Genomic DNA, 27,805 nt, shown 5'->3' with positions numbered 1-27,805 from the left:
GGCACCCTGAATGTGCACGTTTGTTTGTAGTGGAGGGGAAGGGTATCTGTGTCTCCAGGGATCTCTGCATCCAGAAAGAGGCATGGGCTAAGTGTCCAGCTGACTGGAGCTCTCCATAAGTAAGTGACCAAACTCAGGAGTGGATATAGTTCTTGTACTTGGTGCCGGAAACACCCAGTGGCATTAGTGCTGCTGCAGCAAGCAAGTAACTCCAGGGTGGGATATATGGTTTCTCATGGCCTGGCATGAGCTTACTGTGAGTACATCCCTGGCAGCTGAGGCTCCCTGGGTGGAAAAAGTGGGTAAAGAGGTCAAGGGAAAGGGGCTTCTCAGCCCCAAAGGGGTTCCTAGCCTGGGAAGAGAGTCCTGTGTTGCAGTGGAAGCCTAGTGTGCACTCTGTCTTGCCCCCATGGCACTGGCTTCAGACAAGCTGAAGAATCCACGGCTGTCTGTAGCTTAGAGCAGAACACAAGGTTCTGTGTCCTGGAACCACTGCTCACTGACTGGGCTTGGCCAGTCTGCCCCTGGGCAACCAAGTGAGGCCACTCTGGGCTCTAAGACCTCATGGCTCTACTCCTTCCAAGGACCTTACTGCTGGGGCCTCCTGCAGCCAGCCCAGATCTCTCATAGCCTAGTTCTGAGAACTGAGGCAGGTGGGCTGAGAAACACTCAGGTATGAAAAAATAGCCTTGATTTTTACCTGTGCTGGCTGCCTCTATTGGCACGTCTCTCTGCCTATGTGTCTTGTGGTGTGCCTGGACGGGAACAAAGGGTCTTTGTTTGAAAGGATTTGGGGCACAGCCCCATGCTCTGGGGCAGTGACTCACAAGTTATTCCAGGAGATAACATCAGTTTTGCAACAGCCAGCATGCATGCATGGAGCCCAGCCCTGGCAAAACTCCGGCTTCTCCTGCACCCACATCCCTACAGCAACCCTGCTGAGACTCGGTGATAGGAGGTGGCAGCCAGAACTGGAGTAAACAAGAAGCAAACTCCATTTCTGCCACTGAAGTATCCCAAACAACCATTCAATCCCAGGCAAGCCCTGGCCATCCCTTGGCCTTTCTAGATAGTCCCTAGTGGCCAAGAGGTAATGGAATTTGCTGCCATAGGCCTGTCTCTGCCACTGCCACAGGATGCACAGATGCCTGACTCTTCAAAGCATTTATAGGGCATAATTCAGGATTCTTTCTCTAGTGCAGGGCTGACAGGGCTGGAAGACAGCCCATTCAGTATGCTGGGGGTCAAGACTGACCTGCCACCACCACAGAGACCACAAGGGTGGTCACTGACCACCATTTCCTCCCAGGATAGTAAGTGGGAGGCTGTGAATGGTCCATAGTAAAGGCTGGATCAGCCCAGCACTCCCAGACAGCACAGGAGGGGAGTAGCTAGGTCTCAGGTTTCCTTCTCTTTGGGTCACTGAGCTTGGTCAGGGCCTGGCCTAGTGGAGAGGCAGAGCTTGATTCAGGCTCACATGGCCTGCTGTCACACCAGGCCTGGCCTCAGAGAGGCAGTTGCTACCCATGGCATTTACAGTATGAAGCCGATGTGGCCGCACACTACAACTCAGCATTAAGGAAGTAGGTTTAGCTAATCTCAGTAGGAGTAGTCTCCATGGTAGAGCAACCTTTCGGCCGTAAGCACTCAGGGGAAACGCTATGGTGGACATTGTCTGTACACACTATCAACATACACACATGAGTAAGTCTTTGCCATGCCTCTGAGCTTCACCCTTGGGATGGGAGTTCAGGGGGAGGCTTATTTTCCCATGGGTCTGAAGCCTTGGGGTTTTTGACATGTCTAAGCCCATGTCAAACAATACATATTCGCTAAGGACTTTCTTTACTCCCCATGAAAAACTGCTCAATAACATCTGGGGCCATAGGCAGGCAGTTATAGCTTCAAGACACATCACTTGATGCCTTACTTTATGGGATAGCGATGGTGGCCCACTGGATAGTGTGTTAGAGGAAGTTAGGGAGATAGAGCTGAGCCCCTTCCAAACCCAGGAAAATTGCTTTTGCTGGACTGTGTTCATGGGCTTCCCTTTGTTCCTATGGGGAACCTAGAAAATAGAAAAATGGCAAAGCCCCTAATTCTGTGTAACTCCACCCTGGGCATTGTTAGCAAATTTGTATCTGAGACTTGTGGTCTGACGTAGGATGACTAGAGCCAGAAATTTCTGCCTACATATCTCTAGCTGGGCGAAGTGGCACACGCCTGTAATCCCAGCACTCAGAATCAGGCAGATCTCTGTGAGTTTGAGGCCAACCTGGTCTATAAAGTGAGTCCAGGACAGCCAGGGCTACACAGAAAAACCCTATCTCATCTCAAAAAACAAAACAAACAAACAAAAAAACAAACAAAACAAAACCCCAAAACTGTTTCTAGAGCTACTACTAAAACAACTTACATTTACAAAATAGTTGACTAATAGTTGTTCTGTATTGCACAAGAAGGGAGGGCAGGGACCACTGACAGACATGATGGATGGTTTGTGGGATTTTTCTTCTTTCTCTTCCACTTCAGGGGCTGACCTCTGATTTTCTGTCTCTTCATTTTCTTCAGGCAGATTTGTAGTTTGCTGGTCAGCCACGTCAGCCTGCTTGCCCTGTGCTCCCCTCTTCCCTTTTTTGCCTTTTTTTTTTTTTTTGTCTGAAGATTTACATTTTTCAGCTTTGTGTCCACCTTGGCAGGGATGGGCTTGGCTGACAGCCTCATGGGGCTGTGCCTGTGTTCCACCTTCACCAGTCCATCCGTGCTAACCTTCCTCTTGGGCACCATGGTATGGCACTTGGAGTGGGAAGCACTTGGGACACTTGACCTGTCACAGAGCTGCACTGCACAGCCGCGCCTACATGAACTTCTGAGACCCACTTCAAGGGCTGTGGGAGAACTGGATCTTGGTGGGTTTTCAAAATCTGAAGTGAGCTTGGACTTTTTACACTAAGCACTGGCATGTCGGTAGAGCCCTGCAACATGATGGCGTGGGCCCAGTTACCACAGATGAGTGACACTAGATCTAGGAGAAAAGTGCTACCCATAGTTGGGGGCATCCATCTAGAATTTTAAAATCCAAAGGAAGTCTGTCTTAGTCACGTTCTATTGCTCTGAAAAGACACCATGACCAAGTCAACTCTTATAAAAGAAAGCATGTAATGGGACTGGCTTACGGCATCAGAGGCTCATCCATTAGCATCATGGTCGGGAGCATGGTGACGTGTAGGTGAATGTGTGCTGAAGAGGTAGCTGAGAACTGCACATCCTGATCTGTAGGCTGGGGAGAGACTTTTGGCCTTGTATGAGCTTTTGAAACCTCAAAGCCCATCCTCTGGTGACTAAGCATTTAAATATGAGTATCCTTCTTTCCTCCCTTCCTCCCTTCCCTCTCCTCCCTCCCTTCCCCTTCCTCCCTTCCTCCTTTCCTCCTTCCCTCCCCCCTCCCTCCCTCCCTTCCTTCCTTTCTTCCTTCCTTCCATGGTTTTGCTGTGTAGCCCTGGCTGTCCTGGCCACTCTGTAGACCAGACTGTCCTCAAACACAGAGATCCATCTGCCTCTGCCTCCTCAGTGCTGGGATCACCACCACCTGGCCAAATACAAGGTTTTTTAGGGAGGAGCATTCAAACCACAATACCCACTGTTCCTGCTTTCTTGGGGGGTAGTACACAATAGGACTTTAAGCAAGACCTCCTCCAAATGCTTTTTTTGTCCTTTGCCATGGTGGGGTTTTGTTTGTTTGTTTTGTTTTGTTTTTATTGCTGTTGTTTTGTTTCTGAGACCAGGTTTCTCTGTGTAGCCCTGGCTGTCCTGGACTGGCTCTGTAGACCAGGCTGGCTTCAAACTCACAGAGATTTGCCTGCCTCTGCCTCCTAAGTGCTGGGATTAAAGGCATGTGCCACCAGGCCTGGCTGGTCATGATGTTTTGTCACACAATAGAACACTAAGACAGGCCACCTTAAATCAGATAACCATGATCTCCTAGGTATGTAACATTTTGTCTTAAGAGATTGTGGCTAGTACTATGACAGGGACAGCAAAACGTAGTAAAAATTTTCCTGTTGACAACTCACTCCTGTGTGTACAATAAAGCTTAAGAGATAGGTCACTTAAGGACCTCCATTTTTGCTATAGCGTGACACAGTTACAAATGTGCACTACCACATCTGTCTTCCTGCTTGGGTTCTGGTGGTTGTTAGGCTTGTATGGCTGGCACTTTTACTGGCTGTCTCCCTGGCTCAGCTTACATGTTATCCCTGTGTTAAGTTGCAGTTTCTCCTCATTTATGTAATTGCAGCTTTTACACAGCCCCTGCTCCAGTTCCTGAAATAATGATTCTGAGGTTTTATTATTTACGAATAAATGCCTAAGTGATGAGGTTTGGCTGATTCCCCTACTAACTCATAACTTATATTACCTGTTTATTCTAGTCTGTGTGCCACATGGATGGTTACCTCCCCTCAGTTTCGTGTATCCGTCTTCCTCAGAATCCAGGGCAAATCTCCCCTCCCTCCCAGAGTTCATCTCCCTCTGCTGGAACTCCCACCACCTATTTCCTGCCTCAGCTAATAGGCCATCAGCTTTTTATTGATGGGTGGTGCTTCCATACTGTACACAAGAGATTCTTGTATGGAGAGCCAGCGGTGGCGCTCTTCCTTAAAACTCTACTTTATTTGGGGTGTTTAGGCCTCTACCTCCCTTCCACCAACCCCCCAACCTTAAGTAGGAGAGAGAAAAGTTAGTGAGAAGAGGGGTCCCAGACCCCTTTACTTCTCCCAGCTAGTTAGGGTCACGGGGTTCTTTTAGGGCTGTATGCCGATTTCCTTCAGCTGTAGATGCAGCCAGCAGGCTCCTCCACGATGCTGCACCTGAAGCATTTCTCTCCATCTGTCTATTCCAAATGGCTGCACCATCTCTGGTCTCTGGTCTCTCCAAATTGCTCCCTGCCTCACGCCAACACTGAACACCATACTGAACGCTCCACTGAACGCCACAAGGTCTCCTTCTCTGCTTCATACTTGTACTCTCAGAGTCCTAGACCACGCCCCTCTCTATGTGGCATATGGAAGTCCATTACCAGCAGGCAAAGATCACACCCCAAACGTGACAATTAACAGGTGTGAACAAACTATAGCCCAACTAAAATCCCACACTTTTGATTAAAACAAAAGCATATTTACATAGCACACAAAGAAACCAAAACTTCCATTATAGATTCTCTCTATACATTTAAAGCAGTCCATCTTGGAAGGAAGCTCTTTAAAATACAGGATATTTTGGAGAGAGATAAAACATGGCAACTTGCAAGGAACCTGGTTAACAACCCCTGGAAGTTAACAACTCCAAAGCTTTAGGAAGTCCCTCTGACCAGATTTCCTTCCCCAAACATATGTAAGGTATAAGGACTGCTGAAAATCATTCTCAGACGAGCTGAGCCACCTAGAAGAGATAAAGAGGCAGGGACCAACTGAGCTGGGGGCTGGGGGAGTGGCCCTCAGATTAACTATGCCTGGAAGACACTGTCCAACCTGTTAAACTACCTCTAAGTTTTGCAGTATGCTTCAGATTTTCAGCTTTCATAAGGTGTCCCCCATGCTGAGGTGAGCTGTTGGTGAGGCAGCTGCTTTGGAATGATTTCTGATTCTGTAAATAACCCCTCACTCATATTCCTTGCAATCAACCCCAGTAACTCACTGGTTCACCAAATTAGATTTTGGGGGTGTATTTCACTTTGGTCTGTCACCAGTTCTGGTTGTTTTTCTGGGGTGAATAGCTATCTCCCTAGGAATAGTATCACACAACATCCTGAATAGCTAGCAACAGTAAGTGTGGGGTTCTGTTGTTGTTGTTGTGTGTGTGTGTGTGCACACACATGTGTGGAGGCTAAATAAATATCAACTTTGAGTATTCCTCAGGAGCTGACCACCTTGCCTGGTTTTTGACACAGGGTCTTGTACTGGGACCTGGGTATCACTGATAGACTGGCCAGTAAATCTCAGGACATTCTTATTTCTGCCTCCCCTGGTATGACCATCCCCAGCAAAGAGCCATTAGGGCTCACAGCCTGGGGTAGCTTCTGCTGACGTGACTATGGAAGTAGTCGGATCAAGAGTAATGACCTGACATTGGAAAGTTTGCCAAGAGACGAACAACCAATGGCAGGCCCAGAGATGGTATGGAGGAACCTGATTGATCATCCCAAACTATAGAACCTGTTCTCTCTTCCAGAATAAATGAGTCTGCATACACTCACCCTCAAAATGTGTTCATCCAACTCCCGGTGTCTGCGTAGTGGCTCCAGCACCTCTCATCCCCTTAGCTTAGACCCCCAGAGGGTTTACTGACTTCCTTACTCTTGTAATGGAGTCAGTGGACTGATGTAACCCCTCCTTGTCCAGCTAGAGAGGCTCTGATTCAACAACTTGCTTGAGAAGGAGTCTCCACTGCAGCCCACAATGCCATCACGGCCATCCGAAATGAAGAAACTCATAAGTGGATCACTGCCGCCTAAGATACTAAGCCCATGATAACACCCTTCGAGGCTCTTATGGCCTCTTTGCAGATCCTGGCTATTGACAGACAACCTTCTCAAAATCATGCTGAGGGTGTGGCCAGCCGGGCCATTACCACTGCTCCTGCCCAAGGGGAGCCTCATGCCCCCATCCCCACACTCCATGCTCTCAATGCTGCAAAGGTTATCATTGGGCTAAAGACTGCAGATCTGCCCTTCTTTAAACTTTCCCCTGGGGCAACCCTCAACACTGCCAGTGAGAGACCCACCCATACATTCAATGGCCCCTTCATATCTTTGAGTATTCCCCTCGAATGACTGTGTTCCTAGATGGGGGTCATCCCTGATACTGAAAACTCCTCACTGCCATGGATGTTGTCCTGACCACAGACAATTGTTCCTTTTATGATGACATCTCTGGCCCCTGACACCTCTGGCCTCTCCCCACATCCCTACTCTGTTCTCCACACCCTCTTCCCCAACCCAAGGCTTCACACCCCCAATCCTAAGGGCCTCTGTTCTTCCACATTCCAACCTATGCCTCTCCAATGGGACACTTCAGACTCCAACTGAGTTGAACAGTGGCCTATACTGGAACCAAACTTTCCATTCTCATGTAGGAACAACTTTTATTTAGCCGTGCCGAGCCATCTTACAGTCCACACAATTCCCCTAGTTTTGTTATTAAGAATTCAGGTAAATATAGATTCCTTCAGTCTTAGACAAATTAACAAACATATGCTTAAGATGGGCTCTTCCCAAACTGGCCTTCCACATCCAGGCCCATCCCTGTTCACCGCTACTTAGCTATCATGGACATTAGGATTGCTTCTCTTCCACCCCCCTGGCTACTGTGGACAGCCCTACTTCACATTCATGGTGTGGGAACCCAATCATAATGTGCCCACTCAGAGATATCAATGGACGGTTCTCCCCCAGAGCATGAAAAACAGCCCCTCCATCTGCCAATGATTTGTTTCCTTGGCCACAGCAAGAGTATAGCCTCATTGCCTGGTTGTCCATTATTGCCTGGTTGTCCATTATACGAATGAGTTGCTACTTGCACATCCCCCCAAGGATCCCCTTTTGAACCTACTAAAAATATTAGTCTTAGATCTTGAGAGCCTTGGCCTTACAGTTGCTAATGAGAGGATTCAGACCCTGCCCCCTTTAGCTTCCTGGGATATAAGACTGCCACTGAGATCAAACCTTTCACTCCTTGGATGGGAAGAGAGGAAGGACACCACTATGGATTAGTGTGGGAGAAAAACAAAGAAACCATGTGGACTGAGGGGAAAGACTCCAATAACAGCACAAAAAGGCCCAGATGAAGAATACAAGCAAGTACCATGGGATTGTGGATGGAAGGTGGACCAAATGAGGAGAATTAAGGTGGATGGCATTGGATGGAGCTGGGACATGGTGAGGCTATTGAGCCAGTATACGTGAAACACCTACCTGTTCCAAGGTAAATAAGGCAATTACAAAATCTAGCAGGTGTCTGTGTCTTATTATTTGTGATATTGGGTTAAATAATACTGCTGTGATAATCTTAGGGTTAATAATAAACATGATATAGGCCAATACACACACACACTCTCTCTCTCTCTCTCTCTCTCTTTTTTTTTTTAAATTTACGACAACAGATTTCCTACTAGAGGTATTTTGACACCTGTGCTGTTTTCTGTGCAGTTATCTGGAGTCCTTGGCTTGAGTTCTGGCTGTCTATAGCCACATGGTCCTCCATGTTGTTCAGTCTATTCAAGCTCATTCTGAAGGGCAGAGACCATACATTCCTCATGCAATTCCAAGGTTTAGGTGAAACATCCCAGGTGAAAATGATTGGTTTGAACCCTGGTCTTGCTATCAATAACGTCCCTAGAAAGCCAGCAGTCCTGTGAGGGCAGTCCCTTTCAGCCCCACTGGATCTTACAAACTCCTAGCTAGGAACCACATACACACAGGGCAGTTCATCTTCAGGAGCCCAGAAGACATAATCTGATATTATGAAGACAGGAGATTCGCAGTCATTGACACACCCTTCTCTCAGATGCAGGACTTTACATTCCAGGCCTGAATCTTCTACTTTAAAGAAAATAACCCAATTGGACATGGCTTAACAAAAGGGGTGGGGGAAACAGAAGAAAGGAAAAGGAAGAATCCAAACATGCTCGTGTATAGACTGAAAACTTAAAGGTGAGTTGATGCATCTCTCCCCATCCACAGTACCACAAATGGGACCAGCAAGGCTAACTCAGACACTTATCCTGGAGCAACATTATTCTATTTTTATAAATATACCCTTAATACATATATATATATTTACATTAAAAGGGGGTATGTAATATTGTTACAGTTTTTGTGGTTGGAGTGCTAGGTAGCAAATACTATTTCCTTAAGAGAGAATTTGGGAAGTCTCAACTCAGGTTTGGATTCCTAGAAGTTCACTGAAAAACAGGTAATCTTTTTTTTTTTTAAAGATTTATTTATTTATCATGTATACAGTGTTCTGCCTGCATGTACACCTGCCCAACAGAAAAGAGACCCAGATCTCATTATAGACGGTTGTGAGCCACCATGTGGTTGCTGGGAATCGAACTCATGACCTTTAGAAGAGCAGCCAGTGCTCTTAACATTTGAGCCATCTCTCCAGCACAACGGGAATCTTTCTGGAAACTTATATTGAACATAGCTTAAAAATTATGTTGTGTAACTCAAGCTTGAGTTTGCTACTAGCCTCAGAAGCTTCCCATTGGCAGCTCAAATATGAGCCTAGCCCAGGACAGGCCTTGATATGCTAATGAACTAACCCCAAGGTGGCACTGATATGGCAGTCCAAATACAAAAGTGAAAACTTTGAGGGTGGTCTCTAGGATTGTACTGCCAATGTTCTGTGCCAGGTTTCTACAGCCTCTGTGTTAGTATCAAGGACTTTAGACTCTTTGTAGACCTAGCCTCAGAGACCTCTGAACTCCTGGCACTGTTGATTGGCCCACTTAAGCACCCCTGTCAGTGCTAGCCATTGCCTTACACTCTCAAGGACTTCCTGGACCTCTTCCCAATCTACCACAATTGAAGGATTTCACAGTGGGCAGTGGTCAAACCTGCACCCTTCTGAAATTTCCAGTGGAACCCTGCAGCAGCACTTCTGCCCAACTATTCCCAGCTTTGTGAAACATCTGTTTAACTTTTTTATATATTAGCATGATATTGTAAGTAATGTTTGTGTGAATAAACCATTTTGAAAGACAAACTTTGTGTGGACATTCTAACTGCCAAGTGCCTTATAGTCCATAGGTTCGTGCTCTCTGAAAAGCTTTAACTGAAAAGCTTTAAAAGTAAAGTCTAAAACAAAACAAAGGGACTGGCTTATGTGTAAACCTGAAAGAGAAATGGACAGTGACACATTCTTCTAAGTTTTAAAGACACCCAGCAGTGGGGTTGGTCACTCAGGTTGTTGACAGATTAATCCACAGATACAAGTTCTGATACAAGTATTTTTTATAAATAGTTTAAAAAATAATTAAGACTTGCACTCTCACCTTTTTTTTTTTTTTTTTTTTTTTTTTTGAGACAGGGTTTCTCTGTGTAGTCCTGGTTGTCCTGGATTCACTCTGTAGACCAGGCTGGCCTTGAACCCAGAGATTTTCCTGCCTCTGTCAATTCTTATCTACACAAGCTTACAATCTTTATAAATAGGTTCCAAGAAAACTGAATTACATTTACCAAACTCTAGCCACAGAGACAAAAAATATTATCTAAGCTAGCTGACTTGGAAATCAAGTCAAATCTCAGACTTGTACACAACAGAAAACAGGAGACACAACAGAATGGAACTTTGTCCAAACGATACAATGACAATTTTGGCAAATAACATTTTGATAGTAATATACAAATGAATTCAACATGCTCTGCAGGTGCGTCTATGCAGAACATTCAACACGAGCAGTGAGCAACAGAATCCAAGTGGGGGCAGAATGAGAGCACTATAAGCTCAGCGGGCTCTGCCCTCAAGCCCAGACGGCTCATAGGTGGCACTACAGCGGCCAGGGAATGTGTGTGTGTGTGTGGGGGGGGGGGGGGGGGTAGGGTGTAGATGCAACTTCCAAACTCATAACCAGATGCCCTTACACAGGCCTTACACAAGACCACTAATAATGAGCACACGCGGCGCGACTGGCCTCAACAGTAATTGGATAGCCCAGGCTTAGATCAGATAACTGGCCAGATTGTTCAAGCGGCTTGGCCTGTTTTTGGAGAGGCCACAGCAGCTGGAATGACATCAGGGAATGCCCTCCTTACGCTGGCAACACTGGGAGGGTGGCGCTGACCAGTCATAAACATAGGAGAGGCGCAACTGCACCTCGTGCTTGCACAACTGGCCCCCACGCAGCAGCGTCTGATGCTTCTCCAGCATGTCCTCCGGGCTCTGTTTGTGTGTTACCAAGTACTGATTGCTGCAGCCTCGAGATTTGTACTCCGTGTCAAAGCGTGGGTCGTGCTCCCGTTGCACATCCACTGGTGCTAGCCAGGTGCCCAGCGACACGTCTTCACTGTGCCACAAGCGCAGGTATTCCCGGCTGAGGCGCAGGTAATGCACCAGGTCCGCGGAGAGGACATACCCACCGCCCAGAGCGTAGGGCAGGTAGTAGTCACAGAGTTGCCAGGCGGCTTCTCGCCAGCGACCTCCGGGCTTGACGCGCCCACGCCCAGAAAAGAAGCCCCAGTAGAGGCGTCGGCGGCGTGCAGGCTCACGTGCACGTAGCTCCGCCAGCAGAGCGTCCAGGCGCGCAAAGGAGTCGTCATCTGCCTTGAGCACGAATTCAAAGTCCACGCGCTCATCCAGCCAGGTCAGCATGGCCAGGACCTTGGCCGTGAGGTTCTCGTAGGCATCGCGCAAGGCGGACAGCAGCAGCAGGTCCCCGTGCTGTGCCTGCTCAAGCTCGAGAGCGCGCCGCTCCTCTGAGCTTAGGCCGCTTGTGCCCACAGCGAAGCGCGCCCACACGTCCGTGGGGCCGCCGCGACTCCCCCGTGCCAGCCACGTGTTGCGCACCGCGGTGCGGCGCTCGATCGCGCGGGGCGCACTGGCCACTAGTACTGCCAGAAAGGCCTTAGCGCGGGGTCGAGCGGCTCCGCCGGCGGCGTGCGTCTCGCTCTCAGAAGCGCAGTGCGCCAAGTACAAGAGCGTGGTGCTGCAAAACGCCAGGCCACCAAGGCCCAGCACCACCCGGCTCCGCCAAGCGCGCCGAAGCACCTTCATGGTGCGGGCGGGAGGTCACCGAGTACGCAGGCGCGAAGGCCTGAAGGCGCCTGCGCGACTGGCCGACCCGCGTAGCGGAATAGGCCTGGTAGTCGTGGAAGGACACCCGGGGGCTGGGCGTTTAGACTCTCGGGAATCTGACGTCCAGGGCGCCTTTGAAGGTGAGGGCTAGAACAAGAACAAGCGACACGTGAGCTTACGTGCCATTTTTATTGGTGATTTCTCGGAGGTTGCTTCCGCCCATAAGAAAGATGGCGCCACCGACGTTCATGCCTGAGTCCCTGCCAGTTCTCACGGTTCTCAGCTGACATACTCTCCCTTTCCCGGAAGAAAGATGGCGGCGGCCTGAGCCGAGGTCCGCGTACGACTTCGTGGGTGCTCAGCTGCGCTCCTCAGACCCGGCGCATCAGAAAGCCGGGGGTGAGTGAGGGAGTCCCTGAAGTCGCTTTGCGAGGGGCAGGCTCGGGAAGCCACTCGCTCACCGTTTGCGACGCACTAGGTCAGAGCCCGAGTGACCCCGCGGACCGCCCTTTTAAGAGTGCGCCCGCCCTATTGCTCGGCTGCTGCTTCCGGAACTTACTCTGCCGGGGGGAGGGGGGGGACTGAGGCTCGGGGCTCTACTACCGGCTGGCGTTGTGACCTCAGCTTGTGGCCCAGCATCTCTGCCTCTGTTTCCTCTTCGGTAAAATGTGCGCCATGAGTTCTAGTAATACGAGTTGGAAATTGAAGGCCTGTGTAAGACCTTCATACTTGCCCGGCTTTGAGACAGTTTTCTTTGGCTGTACTTCGTACTTCCTAAAATGACAGAATGACAGATCTTGTTTATTTTTATTTACTTTTTTTTTTTTTTTTTTGAGACGGGGTTTTCCTGTGTAGCCCTGGCTGTCCTAGACTAAGCTGGCCTCGAACTCACAGAGAACCGCTTGCCCATTCTCTCAAGTGCTAGGATCAAAGGTGTCCACCACCACTGCCCGGTATTTACGTTCTCATTTTTGTGTTGCCGGAGGAGAGCGAATCCAGCACCTTACAAATGCTGGGCAAATGCTCTACTACTGGGCAGAGTCACCAGCCCCCTAACCACTTTTGAACTGTCTTAGACTATGTTGTTTTTTATATTGTGATGGTTTTTTTTTTTCTTCTTTCTTTTTTTTTTTTTTTTTTTTCTTTATCTTTTCCTTTTGTTGTTATTGTTAGTTTTGAGGCAGGGTTTCATGTAGCCCAGATTGGCCTGAACTTCCTATTTAGATGAAGCTGGCCTTGAACTAGTCTGTAATTGACGTACTTTAAAGGCCAGCCTGGTCTACTTGGCAAGCTCTTGGCCAAGTAAGGCTATATAATGAGATCCTGCCTCAAAACAAAAAAGCAAGTAAGCAAACAAAAAGAAATATTGTGAATTCATCAGAATTGTAAGGATGGCAGAGAAGTACAAGTATTCCCCAGCTGTCTATTTGTGTGTAGCTCCTACACACAAATCAGTTCCCAACAGGCAGTCAGCAGGAAAGCCGGTAACATTTCTAGTGGAGGTGACAATGACCCCTTGAACTGCCATCAACAGCAGTCAAATGACATTAAATTTGTCAAACTAAGTGACAGCTGCTCTATTTTATGATTAGTTGTTAAGCATAATCTATAAATTGAACTTTGCTGTACCTACCTATAGGAATAAACAGTCCCCCCAGGAGTTAGTTCACCTGAGGTTTCAGGTTTCAGGCACCCACAGGGTGGCTGGGGAATACTTGTACTTCTCTGCCATCCTTACAATTCTGATGAAATCACACTATTTCTTTTTGTGTTGTCTGAGTGACAACAGACTCCTTTAGCTCTGGGCTCTTGGTAGGATATACTTCCTAGGGCATGCTTTGAGTACTGTTCTAATGGCTAATTTACACTATGCTTTTGAGTAGTATTTTGTCACAGGATATTTGATCCCATTGTGAACCCCAAAATTGTAACTATAAAACCCTGTTTCTTGTTTGGTGTGGTTGAGCGCTATCACACAGCTCTAATCCAATAACTCTGTTTATTGTAAACAGGTGATTACAGTATAGTTCGGCTCTAGCACACACCTTTAATCCAAGAACTTTCTATATGAAGGATTTAATAAATTAACCCTAGGTCAAGAGTAGGAGCAAGAAACCATCTGACAAGGGATTAAAGAGTAGAGGGACTTTGAGTTGAAGGGTATTTGAGACAGGTGTAGAAGCAGAAGTGTTTAAGCTCTGGCTTTAGTTCTCTAGCTCTCAATTTTGGGGTTCACAATGGGATCAAAATCCTGCCACAGAACTTCCAGTATTTAGTGTCTCTGGAGACAGCATTGGTTGGGTGTCTTAGATTCTAGTAGCTCGGCAATATTGGGATAAAGAAGTTAAGTCAGAGGGTCCTTTCGAGGGGAGACAGCTGTCACACAAAGGTGGGACAAGACTGCTCCTGGAAGTCTTGCACATTGGCAGGAAGATGGATTTGGGGAAGAAGTAATTGTGTTCCATGTCCTGTGCACAAGTAGACTTCCTGGGCACTTCAGGTTTCCCAGTGTTCGTGGTGAGCTTGAGTGCAGACATGTCGGTGCAGGCACAAGTGTAGATGTATATGGTTGGTGCAAGTCTGGCTGGTGACTGCAGTTTTCACTTATTCAACACACAGTGTACATAGGTCCCAGTCCACACAAAATTCTGAGGTGGGAAGTAGGGGCCACTTAGTGAGAAGCACACCACAAAGGTCAGATGACTTAACCAAGGTCACAGAGCTCAGTGTTAAAGTTGGGATCTGGATCGTGAGTGACCATAGCCGTATGGTAAACCCTGTAATACTGATCAGGGAGGGACAGGGTCAGATTTGCTGTATTGCTGGCAGGCTATACTGTTGTTCTGTGGGGTTAGGGTGCTGGATAGATGAGCACCTATAACTGGTGACAGCTTTGAGCTGGGACTTCAGTCTGGCCAAATGTGTTCCTTCAGTTTCTTTTAAAAAGTAAAACATTATTTGTTGTCTTCCCCCCTTTGTCTTTTTCCTATGGTGCTGGGAATCAACCCTCCAAGAGTTGAGCATGCCAGACAAATGTTTTACTGAGCCATAGCCAGCCCTGTATATGTAAATTTTGTTTGCTTTTTGAGGCAGGATCTTACTGGAGCCCAAAGAACTCATAGAGATCCATCTATGTTTGGAGGAACTCATAGAGATCCTTCTGTGTGCTGGGATTAAAGCTGAACGCTACCATACCCTGATTGATTATTAAATCATGTTATAAAATAAATGTTTTTAGTGAAGCATTTGCTGGATTCCACTTACCTGTGGTGGTCTGTCTTTTTTTTTTTTTTTTTTTTCCTCCTGAGACTTTATTTCTCTGTGTAGCCATGGCTGTCCTTAAACTCTGTCTGTAAACCAGGCTGTCCTGGAACTCAGACATTTACCCACCCTGAGTGCTGGGATTAAAGGCAAGTGCCACCACCACCTGGCCTGGTCTGTCTTCTTTGTAGACTGTCAAGTTCTGGAGGCTGCCATCAGCCTTCACCTTTCTTGGCAGTGCTAGTAACCCAGAACCTTTGTAGTATTCAGGGCTCTATTTTGAGCTGTGATTTCCCTTTCTTCCTTACTGCCGCCTCTGACTCCAGCTCCTGGTTCACACCTTGCAGGAGTCCCTGGCTGGTGGCAATGACATCCAGGCAGACTTCCCTCTGTGGTCTGGCTGCTCATGGGCTCTGGTTCTTGGGCCTTGTGCTTCTGATGGATGCATCTGCTAGACCTGCCAACCACTCATCCACTCGGGAAAGAGCAACCAACAGGGAGGAAAATGAAATTATACCACCAGACCATTTGAATGGGGTGAAGCTGGAAATGGATGGGCACCTCAACAAAGACTTCCACCAGGAGGTTTTCCTGGGAAAGGACATGGATGGGTTTGAGGAGGACTCAGAGCCACAGAGAAGCCGGAGGAAGCTGATGGTCATCTTTTCCAAGTAGGTGTCTTGTGTGTTTCCTGCAAATGCATGCCAAGGGATATAGGATTTGAGGTGATAATCCAGTTACCATAAACTGTTCTTCTAGCACAGCAGTTCTCAACCTATGGGTCGTGAACTCTTTGGGGATTAATGATTCTTTTACAGAGATGGCTTAAGACCATTGGAAAACACAGATGTTCACATTATGATTCAGAACAGTAACAAAATTACAGCTATAAAGTAGCAACGAAAATAATTTTATGTTCCACAACATAAGGAACTGTATTAAAGGGTATCAGCATTAAGGTTGAGAGCCACTGCTCTAGTACCTTATACTTTGATAGGACTTGGAGGGCCGAAGCTGGGCTGCTCAGCTATATGTAGGCCCTCATAGCCAGGAAGACCTCAGGATAGACTTCTGCCCCCACCCTCACCTCTCAAGGACTTTGGGCATCACTGTTCCAACTATAGGCTTTATCAGTTGAAAGCATAAAGTCAGGCCAAAGTGGAAAGTGGAGTGGTCACAGCAGGTTATAATTCCACCCTTCCTCTCTTCCTCCCTCCCTTCCTCCCTTCTTTCCTCCCTCCCTCCCTTCCTTTTTTTCTAAGGTAAGATCTCACTTTGTAGCCCTGGCTTGCCGTGGACTCACAGTGATCCTTCTGCTTGTCTGCTTGCTTGATTTGTGTTTTTTTGAAACAGGATCTCTCTATTATATAGCTCTGGCTATCCTGGAACTCACTATGTAGATCAGGCTGGTCAAATCCTGGGATTAAAATTGTGCACCATCACACCTGGCTCTTTGTTGTTGTTTGTTTTGTTTTGTTTTTCGAGACAGGGTTTTTCTGTGTGGCCTTTGCTGTCCTGGACTCACTTTGTAGACCAGGCTGGCCTCCAACTCACAGAGATCCACCTGCCTCTGCCTCCCAGAACGCTGAGATGACAGGTATGCACCACCAAGCCTGGTCACATCTGGCTCCTCCTCTGCTTTCTCAGTGCTAGGATAAAAGTTTTTGCAACCATATCTGCCTTTTTTTTTCCTTATTAAGTTTTATATTTACTCAAGGGCAATTTTATTAGAGTTTAAAAGAAAATTAACTCAGGGAAGGCAAGCTGTAAATCTCAGCAGTTGCCTTACCTTAACCCTGAAGAGGAACATTCTAGAGAGAAAGAAAAAAAAAAACAAAACATGCTATTTGAGATACTGGCATGGAAGTTCACCACATTTGCAGCAGACGGCCAGCCACGTAACAGAGAGGTAAGAGGCTTTAGAGAAATAGTAAGGAAGCCCAGAAAAAAAAAAAAAAAAAAAAAGAAGCATACTTTTAGTTCTCTTCTTCTACCATGTCAGTACTTGGCATAAAACTTAGATTGTCAGGCTTGGTGGCAAGGGCCTTTTCTCACTGGGCCATTTACTAGTCCTGATGCATATTCTTTCTTCTGACATTCTACTGTGTTTAAGGGTTCCTGTTATCTATCCCCAAGTCCCAGGATCTTTGTCACTAAGACCTTGGTTCTATTCTTGGACAAAATGTTAGGTTTCGAAAGGGACTTTGCTATTCCTTTGTTGCATGTGAAAGTTTTTGTGTGGTATAGCTGATGTATGTAAACTGTGCTGTGATCAGAAGGGTTATGAGCTAGGTATGCCTTTAATGCTAGCACTCAGGAGGCAGAGGCAGGTGGGTCTCTGAGGTCAAGGCCAACTTACTCTACAGCATGAGTTCCTGGACAGCCAGGGCTACATGGAGAAACCCTGTCTCAAAAAACCAAATAGACAAGTAGATAAATAAATGAAGGATTATGATTTTGCCCATTGTACCTCAAGTGGGAGAGAGTCTATGATCTATTCTGTCTTCAGATGGCAGCTTCTGACTTAACTGCTCCCATACAATCTTCCTTATAGTCTCTGGTCCTCCCTGGTGGCCCCTAGTATGCCCCCAGTCACTGGATTTTCTGTAACAATTCCAAATGGAGTGTGTTGCTATTTGTGGTAGATTCACGGCTATCTGTGTAATTCCTGAAACCAGAAACATTTGCCTTTCTGTTGAGGGTCCTAGAGCCCGTCTGATGCTTGTGGTTTGCCTGCTTGTAGGGTAGATGTGAACATGGACCGGAGGATCAGCGCTAAGGAGATGCAGCACTGGATCATGGAGAAAACAGCAGAGCACTTCCAGGAGGCTGTCAAGGAAAACAAACTACACTTCAGGGCTGTAGACCCTGATGGTGATGGTACAGTGGGCCCAATTGGCAGAGCTAGGTGAAATGGGTGAAGTCAGGCAGGATACTCCAGGTAGGACCTGACCAATGTCCTCAGGCCAAGGGACAGAAGAGTGGAAGAGGACACCATAGGGGTAGGGGTTCTTAAGGCACATGTGTTAGTTTCTGATGCTGGCTGTGCATTTGTTGAAACTAAAGGACACAGCAAGTACCACACTGACATAAATGATTAAAAAAAAAATCCATGTGTGTGGGTGGGCACACGTGTGCACATACCTGTGGAGGCTAGGATTAACATTTGGCATTTTGAGTCCAAAGCTCCCTTGATTTCATTAGTCTAACTAGCTTGTGCCAGAGATTCTGCTTTCAGTCTCTGCTTTCAGTCTGGGATTATAGATGGACCTCCACATCTACCAGCTTTTACATAGATGTTGGGGATTCAAATTCTGGTCTGCATGCTTGCATGGTAAATGCTTTACCTGGAAACCATCTTCCCAGCTGTGACCCAGGTATTTTAGTTGAAAAGTAGTACTAGGCTGGGCAGTGGAGGCCCATGCCTTTATCCCAGCATTTGCAGAGAGGCAGAGGCAGATGGATCTCTGAATTCCAGGCCATCTTGGTCTGCAAAGTATGTTTCTGGAGAGCCAAGAAACCCTGTTTCAAAAAACCAAAAAAAAAAAAAAAAAAAAAAAGAAAGTAATACTAGATCCACATTGGCAATCTCAGTGCTCAGGAGACTGAACAAGAATCTAAGCAGTCAGGGCCAGCCTGGGCTACATACTGAGATCATTTCTCAACACACCAAAAAAACCCAGTAGCTCTTAAATGATGTTTGGGGTTCCAGCCGGATGCAGAGGCTCACTCCTGTAATCCCAGCACTTGGGAGGCAGAGGCAGGTGAATCTTTTTGAGTTAAGGCAAGCCTGGTCTACAAAGTGAGTCCAGGATAGCCAACACAGAGAAATCTTGTCTTCAAAAGCCAAAAAAAAAAAAAAAAAAAAAAAAAAAATTGGGTTTCCCTTGGTGTTCTCCCATTATATACTGCCAGCTAGTATCTCTCAACCCCAAGGGATAAAAGTCCCAGCTGACTCTACTGTTGAGGAAATTGGTACAGGGTATGGTCAAAGCTGTGGGCTGGGTACTAGTTGCTCTGCCTCTGGATTCGACTGTGGCAAATCTGGATATCCTCAGCCTCCCCTAGTACTAGGCAGCCAGCACAGAGGAGTTTATACCCTCTGCCCTGTGGCTGTCTGTGGCCCAAGGATTTCTAGCAGATATCCTAAAATAACTGTCTTTTTCATGACCTTCTCTGCTAAGTGTTGTGACAGGATCATGATCTCTTTTCAGGCCGTGTGTCCTGGGATGAATATAAAATGAAGTTTTTGGCAAGCAAAGGCCACAGTGAGAAAGAGATTGCTGACGCCATCAGAAACCATGAGGAGCTCAAAGTGGATGAGGAGAGTGAGTGCTGGGTACCAGCAGCTGGATATCAGGTTGCTGTGCTTCCATAGGGTGGGCTGGCTAAGAGTGGAGGGCTAGCTCTGTCTTGGCTTGAGACTTGGGATCTGGTGCTTTAAAGTATAGGCAGGGAGGACCTGGATCCAGCAAGAGAGCTCTTTACTAGCTCCTCTACTAGGGAGCAGCACCCTTTGTCAAGATCTTGAGTCACTTGAGCTGAATAGTGACATCCACAACATTCAGCAGTGCCCTGGGACCTCAAGAGTGATGTCACTTCCAGGTGGAGCCATGGACAGTCTGGTTTGGAGGTAACGTTGACATGCTGGTCTTTGGGATATGGAACAGGACTCAGAACTGGGAGGAATAGAAAGCCCTGAGGGGCAGTTGTTAGGAAGGAAAGTCTGGAGCTGGTTTGTATAGCATAACTAAAGGACCTACATGGTCTCCGGTCCTAGACCCTTCTCCCCTCATTCCTTGGCTGTAGCGGGTGACTCATTCACAGCCCTGGTCTGGCTCTGTGGAGGGTCAGGACTGTGGTGCCCTGTTGTTACCCATAAGTGACTCATCGGCCTGTCGCATTGTGTCCAGTTCTCGGCAGACGTGCACATAGTGCTCTGCCATCTCGGCCTGTCTGTGCAGCTAACCCCAGGAGAGGCCAGGGCCTATAGAGTGGCACTTCACACCTTTCCAGACACGTTTTGCTTTGATGTCTGTCCTGTGTCTTGAGCCTGGGGTGTCTTTGTGAAGCTCATTCTGCCATCAGGACTTATTAAGAGGTGTTTAGAACTTACACTGTTATTCTGGCTGATTTTTGTGTCCATTTGACTCACGCTAGAGTCCTCAGAGAGGAAGGAGCCTCAGTTGAGGAAATGCCTCCATGAGATCCAGCTGCAAGGCATTTTCTCAATTAGTGATTAACGGAGGAGAAGCCAGCCCATTGTGGGTGGTGCCATCCCTGGGCTGGGTTTTTTTTTTTTTTTAAGAAAGCAGGCTGAGCAACTCAGTAAGCTTCCCTATCAGCTTCTGCCTCCAGGTTCCTGCTCTGCTTGAGTTCTGTGAATAGTGATGTAGGAATAAATCCTTTCATCCCCAACTTCCTTTTTGGTCATGGTGTTTCATTGCAGCAATAGAAACCCGAAGACAACTATCAAAGGTCTTCATGCCTGAGCCTCATCCACATCTGATCTTCTTGAGCCTGTGTATTAGTTACTTTTCTATTGTGATAAAACATTACCAAAGGCAACTTAAAAAGATTTTATTTAGGTTATGGTTCCAGAGGGTTAGAGTCCATAATGGCAGCAATCAGTAAGCATGGTGGCAGGAACAGGAAGCTGAGAACTCACATCTTGAACTGCAAACATAAAGAGTGAACCTCAGTTGGGCAAAACTGTAAATACTCAAAAGCCCAATCCCAGTGATTTACCTCCAGCAAGGTGTTACCTCCTAAACTTCTCCCAAACAGTGCCATCATTTGTGTTTAAATGCCTATACTGGGGTAGGGGTAAGGGGGCATTTCTCATCAAAGCCACTACATTCCACTTCCTGGCCCCCATAGTCTCATGACCATATCATAATGTTGTAAGGTTCTGGTAAAAGAGAGAGAGAGAGAGAGAGAGAGAGAGAGAGAACACCAAGGCCTTTTCAGAAAAACAGCTTTAATGTGCATGTATAGGTTCAAACAAACCATGTTCATTAAAAAAGAACAAACAAAAAAAAACCAACCCAGTTCTCAGGCACAGTGAAATAGCTTTTGTTATGATTCTTGTTTCTTTATCTCTCATGTATGCTAACTTACAATTTCATTGGTTATTTAAAAACCTTAAAGTGATGAAGACTGGTGGAAAGAAGTTAAGAGGATTGTTGCTTTTGCAGAGGATCTTGGTTCAGTTCCAACACCCACGTGGTGACTCACAACCATCTGTAACTTCAGTAGCAGGAAAATCTGATACCTGGAGTACCAGGTGCATAAGTGTCACACACATACATTTAGGTAAAACATTCATACATATAACATAATAAAAATAAATCTGAAACAATTTTTAAAAACTTAAGGTGGTATTCTAAAGATGCCCTGGATGTGGAGGAGAGGAGGGGTACTTGGGATGTAGCAAGGTTTCACATAAGCATTTTGACAAAGACTAAGCCACATGGCAGCCTTTCTGTGTATCCTCCAAGGTCTCTAGGAAGGCTTGCTAAGCAAGGAGGAGTTTTCAGGAAAGCTGTGTTTAAGTTTATGTATATTCAGGGACATTGTTTGACCCATGTGACTTTTGTTTTTAGTTGCCCTGGCTCTCAGGGACCCCTTGTGACAATAGTACAAAATGTTTGTAGTCCAAATTCAAAAGTCCCTGTAGTCTTTATTTGTTTGTTTGAGGCAAGGCCTCTCATACCCTAGGTAGCTTAGCTCACAGAGAACACCTTCTTCTGCCTCCCTAGTACTGAGATTAAAGGCATGTACCACTATATCCAGCTCCCCATTGTTAGATTTGTTTTGTTTTTCAAGACAGGGTTTCTCTATGTACCTGGCTGTCCTGGAACTCACTCTGTAGACCAGGCTGGTCTTGAACTCAGAAATCTGCCTGTCTCTGCCTGGGATTAAAGGTGTTCGCCACCACTGCAGGGCTCCATTGTTAGATTTTTGAAGCAGAGTAAAGAGAAGGCAGAAGAAGATGAGGGTCTGAATTTCAACAGGTGATACTGTGTTTATTAACACACACAATGAGAGGCAGTCTCTCTCCTGTGGGAAACTGAGGGGTCTGCCAAGGGGAAAAGCTATTACCCTTTATAGGGTGGGATGAGAGGCTTGAAAGTAGAGAAATTATTGAAGAACCCAATGTGAGACAGTCTGTCCCCACTTTCCTTTCTGGGCTGAACAAGGTCAGTGTAATCTCACAGGAATCCTGTTTTTATAGGCAAGGTGCTCTGTCTCCCATAATCTTTACACAGGCACTGTGTAAAAGTCCAAAGTCTCATCTGAAACACAAGGCAATCTATCTGTAATGCCTTGTGAAATAAAAAAGCAAATTATATATAATGGCACAGGATATACATTACTATTCCAAAAGGGAGGAAGCGGGTCACAGTGAGGAAATACTGGACCAGTACTGGACAGAAATCCAGCAAGGCAAACACCAAATCCCTCTATGTCTAATACCAAAGGGCTTAGATGGCACTGTCCCTCCTGCTTTCCTGCCTGTAGCATACATGTCTTGGGCAGGTTCAACTGTTGGCAGATACCCTACAAGTCTGGCATTTTTAACGCCTTGTGGTCTCTACCACAACCCAGCATTCACTCTTACACTGTCACTCAGTGGACCTCCCTACTACAAGCTGCCTAGCCTCAGCAGCTTTCGGAGAGACTGTAGAGGAGGAACCCATCACCTTGTCACTCTTGGATCTCTTTTGCGTCTCAAGCCAGTACCACATGATTGACGCTACAAAGTTCAGCTGCCAGCTTGGGATGGTTCCCCCTTGAACCACATTAGTAACAGTTTTTGTTTTCTCTTTCTAGGAGCAGAAAATTCCTTAGGCCTTTTTCTTTTATAAGTTGCAAGCTTAGCTGAGTGGGTTCTTACCCTGAGGGCACCTTCCCTTTGTTTCAGTGCAGATTAGGCTCTCCTCAATGACACTAACAAATGACAAGCTTTTCCAGTACATGTCTTGGTCATAACATACGCTGCTTAGTATGCTTTTTTTCCTGTACATTTTGTATTTTTCTTCCCAACTTGTTCTTCATTATAGATCTATGTAAACATTAATAACCACACCACAGATTAAATATTATACAGTCTTAACATCTCCACCAAAGAAATTAGTCCATTTCTGTTTCCATGTGTAAACATGTATGTACTTATTTTGCCTACATATATGTACCAAATGCATATCTGGTGCCCAAGGAAACTAAAAGAAGATATCAGATCCTTGAAGTGGTGTTACAGATGTTGTGTGTTGCCCTGTGGATACTGGGAATTGAACCTGGGTTCTCTGGAGTAGTCAGTGTTCTTAATCACTGAGCCATTAGCTTCTAGTCCATTACTTTTAAATTTAGCTTTGTTCAATTTTAAAGGACAGTGGCAAAAACAGCCAGATTATTTGCCAAAATATCATTAGAATGCCCTCTAGTCCAGTTGTTAATATTGTTTCCCTCTGAAGCCTTTTTGAGCTGGGCCTCTACAGTCAGCATTGCTCCTAGCACTACTGTCTTCCAAGCTCCAACTCTAATGACCCTTAAAGCTCTGCTTGTAATATTTACATGTTTTTTGAGTCCGAAGTTCCAAGATCTTCCACATTCTTACCCCAAACCAGCAGGCCAGGTTCTTCATAGCAACACCCACCGTCTGATAAGGACTTCTCTGTTAGTTTCTTTTCTGTTGCTATGATAAAGCACCATGACCAAGGCAGCGTATAGAAAGGACTTTATCTGGGCTTGAGGTTCCAGAGCGTTACAGTCCATAATGGCAGTGACAGAACGGTGGCAGGAACAGGAAGAGGAGCACTTTCATCTTGAACTATAAGCATGAAGCTGAGAGCATGAACTGAAAGTGAGTGTGACTATTAAACACTCAAAGCCTGACCCTGGTAATGTACTTTCCCCAACAAGGCCTCACCTAGCCCTCTCCAAACAGCATTACTGTTTAAATGCGCTAGACTATGAGGGACATTTATCATTAAAACATCCTTGACATCAGCACACTGAAGGGCCTCTGCTGGTCTTCTGTGATCTGAGCAGTTGGTAGGCTCCTGGGGGTAGGGGATATGCCTTTTATCTCCCGTGTGTAATACTGGTGGGTCTCCCTCAGCATTTGGTGGAAGTCTTGCCAGAGAAGTCTGCCTCATATCACTTTTTATTTATTCTGAGACAGGGTTTCTCTGTGTAGCTCTGGCTGTCCTGGACTCAGTTTGTAGACCAGGCTGGCCTTGAACTCAGAGGTCCACTTACTCCTGTTGGGTGTCAGTTATCTCTGGACTGATCTGCCAGCCACCCAAGTAATGCCACGGAGACTTTTTATTAATATGAAATCTTGTCCTTAGTTTAGGCTTGTTCCCTGCTAGCTAGTTTAACTTAAATTAACCCATTTATGCCAATCTGCATTCTACCACATAGCTCATTACGGCTCCTAGTACCAGCACCTGTTTCTCCTCTGGATCTGGCTGGTGAATCCCTCCGATTTTCCAGAGTTCCCATCTCTGCCCGAAAGCCCCACCTATCCTCTCCTGCCTGGTATAGACTGTTCAGCTCTTTATTAAACCAATCAGAGAAGGTGATGGAAAAGATGTTTACAATACACTGAGACTGGTGTTGCTTTATTAACAGTTAACAATACCAAAATCCAGCCTGTTTTGTCTCAACTCTCTGCCCCTACAGAAATCAGTATTTGAATAATACAAAAACAATTTTTACACAGTGCACAAGAGATTATCCCAACATCCACCTGCTTTTGGGATTAAAGGCATGGTTTTTTGTTTTCTTTTTTTGTTTTTTACTTTTTGAGACTCATTCAAATGATCTGCCTGCTTTAGCCTCCCAAGCAGCTGGGACTACAGGCTGGTGCCAGCATATCCTAGTCCCATCACCTTTAATTGAGTCCTGTTATTCAGGTCAGATTCACCCAGGAAGTAATATGCATGAAGGCCTCATGGTCTGGTCTGTGGTGAGCAGGTACCTGAGGGACAGTCAGTATGTAGCCATGGGCAGACTAAGGACAATGTGGTAAGGCCATGAAGGCAGACAGAGATTCTTAAGGTTCCTGGAGTTGAGCAATCTGAAAGCCTGGACACTGGGATTTAGTCACTGACTACGTTGAGTCCCAGATAGAGAAAGATTCATTTCTGCCTGAGGAATATGGAAGACATCAGAAGATACATAGGCAACAGTTGTTCAGAAGAACAAGTGGAGTCCTTTGGAAGCTTTGCTCACTACCTCAGTCATTTCTAGAAACGTTTTTTTCTGCATTCTATGCTCTCTGAGTGATAATATACATGAAAATGTAGAGAGGAACAAAAGTGACACCTTTGTTCCTACAGACGTCAATAAGGGTGAGTCAACCTCAGTCTCAGAGAAATTTCCATTTCTGCTGAGGAATAAACAGCTTGGAGTGTGCAAGAAAGGTGGGTTGGGCAATGTTTAGGGTTCTATGTGTCCCTTCCCAGGACCAGGCTCTTGTGGGTGTACTAGCACCCTTAGTCTTGAGTTTGGCAAATGATGGCCGTCTTGAGTTCAAGCAAAACCTCATGGAACCTTATGGGTGCTTGCCTTAGTGTCTAGCGCATCCAGGTATTCACAGATGTGCCTCCTGCAGCACAGGAAGTCCTTGGGAACCTGCGAGATCGATGGTATCAGGCAGACAATCCTCCTGCAGACCTGTTGCTGACTGAGGACGAGTTCCTTTCATTCCTTCACCCTGAGCACAGCCGTGGCATGCTCAAGTTCATGGTTAAGGAGATCGTTCGGGACTTGGGTAAGGCTTGTCCTCACCATTGACACTATTCTAGGCCTGAGGGTGGCCAGTGAGCTTGGAGCATACACTGCTGAAGAGGGTTCCAAGCCCCAGGGTAGGTGGGCCTGTCCTGTTTGGTTTCTGAGGAAGTTCTTGAGTGGTGCTCAGTTTTAGGTAGAGCTCCAGCTAAACAGTACCTCCCTCCAACTGTTTATCTGTAGATCAGGATGGTGACAAGCAGTTGTCTCTGTCTGAGTTCATCTCCCTGCCTGTGGGTACTGTTGAAAACCAGCAAGGACAAGACATTGATGACAACTGGGTGAAAGACAGGAGAAAAGAGTTTGAGGAACTGATTGACTCCAACCATGACGGGATTGTGACCATGGAGGAGCTGGAGGTGAGCAACGGTGCTTATGAATGCTGGTGTGTCCCAGGAGTGGCCCTGGGTTTGGAGGGTGTGGGCAATCCTACAGTAAGATCCCAAAAGAAAGGAACTCACCTACAGGATGACCTGAGACAGTGGGCATTGCCATTAATACCCTCTTGACTGTGAACCATTGGCCTGTAGAAAGCAACTCCTTAGGCTGTGGAAGGCATCTGGGAATTTGTTTGTTTTGGTACTTAGGATGAACCCAGGGCCTTTATCCTAAACAACTGTTCTGTCACAAAGCTACATTCCCAGTCGTTTGTTGAGGGATTCTTAAGGTCCCTTTCGTATGGGACCAGAAGAGAGAGCACATACTAGCCCCACTTCTGAACTGATCTTTGGGCTGGCATGTAGGTGTGGGGACTGTGGGCACAGAGCCACCCTACTGACATGTTGTCAGGTATTGGGTCATTGACTTATGCCTGGATCTCACAGAACTACATGGACCCCATGAACGAATACAATGCCCTCAATGAAGCCAAACAGATGATCGCCATTGCTGATGAGAACCAGAACCATCATTTGGAGCCTGAGGAGATCCTCAAGTACAGCGAGTTCTTCACTGGCAGCAAGCTAATGGACTATGCCCGCAATGTGCATGAGGAGTTCTGAGCATGCCCCTCCACTGGGGCCAGATCGCCAGTATACAGTCTGACCCTTTCCACACCTCAAGGAGGCTGTGGTCCAGTGAGACCTGTGGTTGACTCGGTCTGGATTGGGTCAGAAATTCTATCTACCCTGTGTCTGTGGGCTACCATAGGCCCCTAAAAGTGCTGCCCCAGAACCTTCCTTTTTCTGCTGTGTCCATATGCTCTGGCTCAGCTCCTGCCACAGCATGGCCTAGGCTTATTAAAGATATGCTTAATAGGCTGTGTGTCTTCTCCAGCATGTGTCTGAGGCGGCAGCCTTTCTGTATCAGTCATGAGCTGAGCTGCATTTGCTTGACCAGATCTCTCTCAGTTGCTGTACTCTGCTTCTGAGAACTGCTTCAAGGTGAGGGTGCTGCACATATCAGGACCAGGCGCTCTGGTCCACCATGGGCTTACTGCACTGTGGGAAATCCTGCAACTCTTGCGATTTCCTTGAAAAAGGAAAGATTAAGATAAAATTAGATCATGTTTCTCTGGAAATGATCAACCCCACAGTTCTGGTAAGGGGTGGCAGGCCATTGGGGTAAGATCTTCCTCAGACACCTCAGAACCATGCAGGATCCCTGACTGCCTTGTGAGAAAGTGCAGATGTTTGTTGTCACAGCATCATTACTTTAAAACAGAGTTGCGTTTTTCTCACTTTTTCTTTTTTTTCTTTTTGTATGTTGTTGTTGTTGTTGTTTTCCAGACAGGGTTTCTCTGTGTAGTCCTAGCTGTTCTGGAACTTAGCGGTCTACCTACCTATGCTTCCAAAGTGCTGGGATTAAAGGCATGCATTGCCACTGCCCAGCAACACATTGCCTTTTTTAGGTGGAAAAAAGAAAACATTGTGGCTAGGTAGCTTACATTAGAAGCTTTTGAGGTGGACACTGGTTAAAGGGGTTGTAGCTTTCAATAAATATTGATTCTCCTC

The 27,805-nt window shown here is 46.5% G+C and overlaps 2 protein-coding genes across 3 annotated transcripts; one reads left to right on the top strand and one right to left on the bottom strand.

Annotated features, from left to right (window-relative positions):
• Positions 1–8,868: 8,868 nt before the first annotated feature.
• Positions 8,869–12,001, bottom strand: B3galt6 (beta-1,3-galactosyltransferase 6). The gene has a single exon (XM_055615312.1). The coding sequence runs from the start codon at positions 11,769–11,771 to the stop codon at positions 10,794–10,796; it is 978 nt and encodes a 325-aa protein (XP_055471287.1). The 5' UTR covers positions 11,772–12,001; the 3' UTR covers positions 8,869–10,793.
• A 98-nt stretch (positions 12,002–12,099) lies between these two features.
• Positions 12,100–27,112, top strand: Sdf4 (stromal cell derived factor 4). 2 transcript variants are annotated; one of them, XM_055615309.1, is made up of 7 exons: positions 12,100–12,191; positions 15,401–15,724; positions 17,797–17,933; positions 19,268–19,381; positions 25,678–25,836; positions 26,037–26,212; positions 26,678–27,112. In XM_055615309.1, the coding sequence occupies exons 2-7, from the start codon at positions 15,420–15,422 to the stop codon at positions 26,852–26,854; spliced, it is 1,068 nt and encodes a 355-aa protein (XP_055471284.1). In that variant the 5' UTR covers positions 12,100–12,191; positions 15,401–15,419; the 3' UTR covers positions 26,855–27,112. The 2 variants fall into 2 exon arrangements, with proteins under 2 accessions (XP_055471284.1, XP_055471286.1); XM_055615311.1 differs by lacking the exon at positions 12,100–12,191 and adding an exon at positions 12,192–12,270.
• Positions 27,113–27,805: the final 693 nt, after the last annotated feature.

This window comes from Psammomys obesus, unplaced genomic scaffold (genome assembly GCF_907164565.1).
Source record: "Psammomys obesus unplaced genomic scaffold, mPsaObe1.curated_primary_1811, whole genome shotgun sequence".
NCBI classification, from domain to species: Eukaryota; Metazoa; Chordata; class Mammalia; order Rodentia; family Muridae; genus Psammomys; species Psammomys obesus.
Note: the sequence above shows the minus strand (reverse complement) of the source record. Positions and strands in the feature narration are given on the sequence as shown.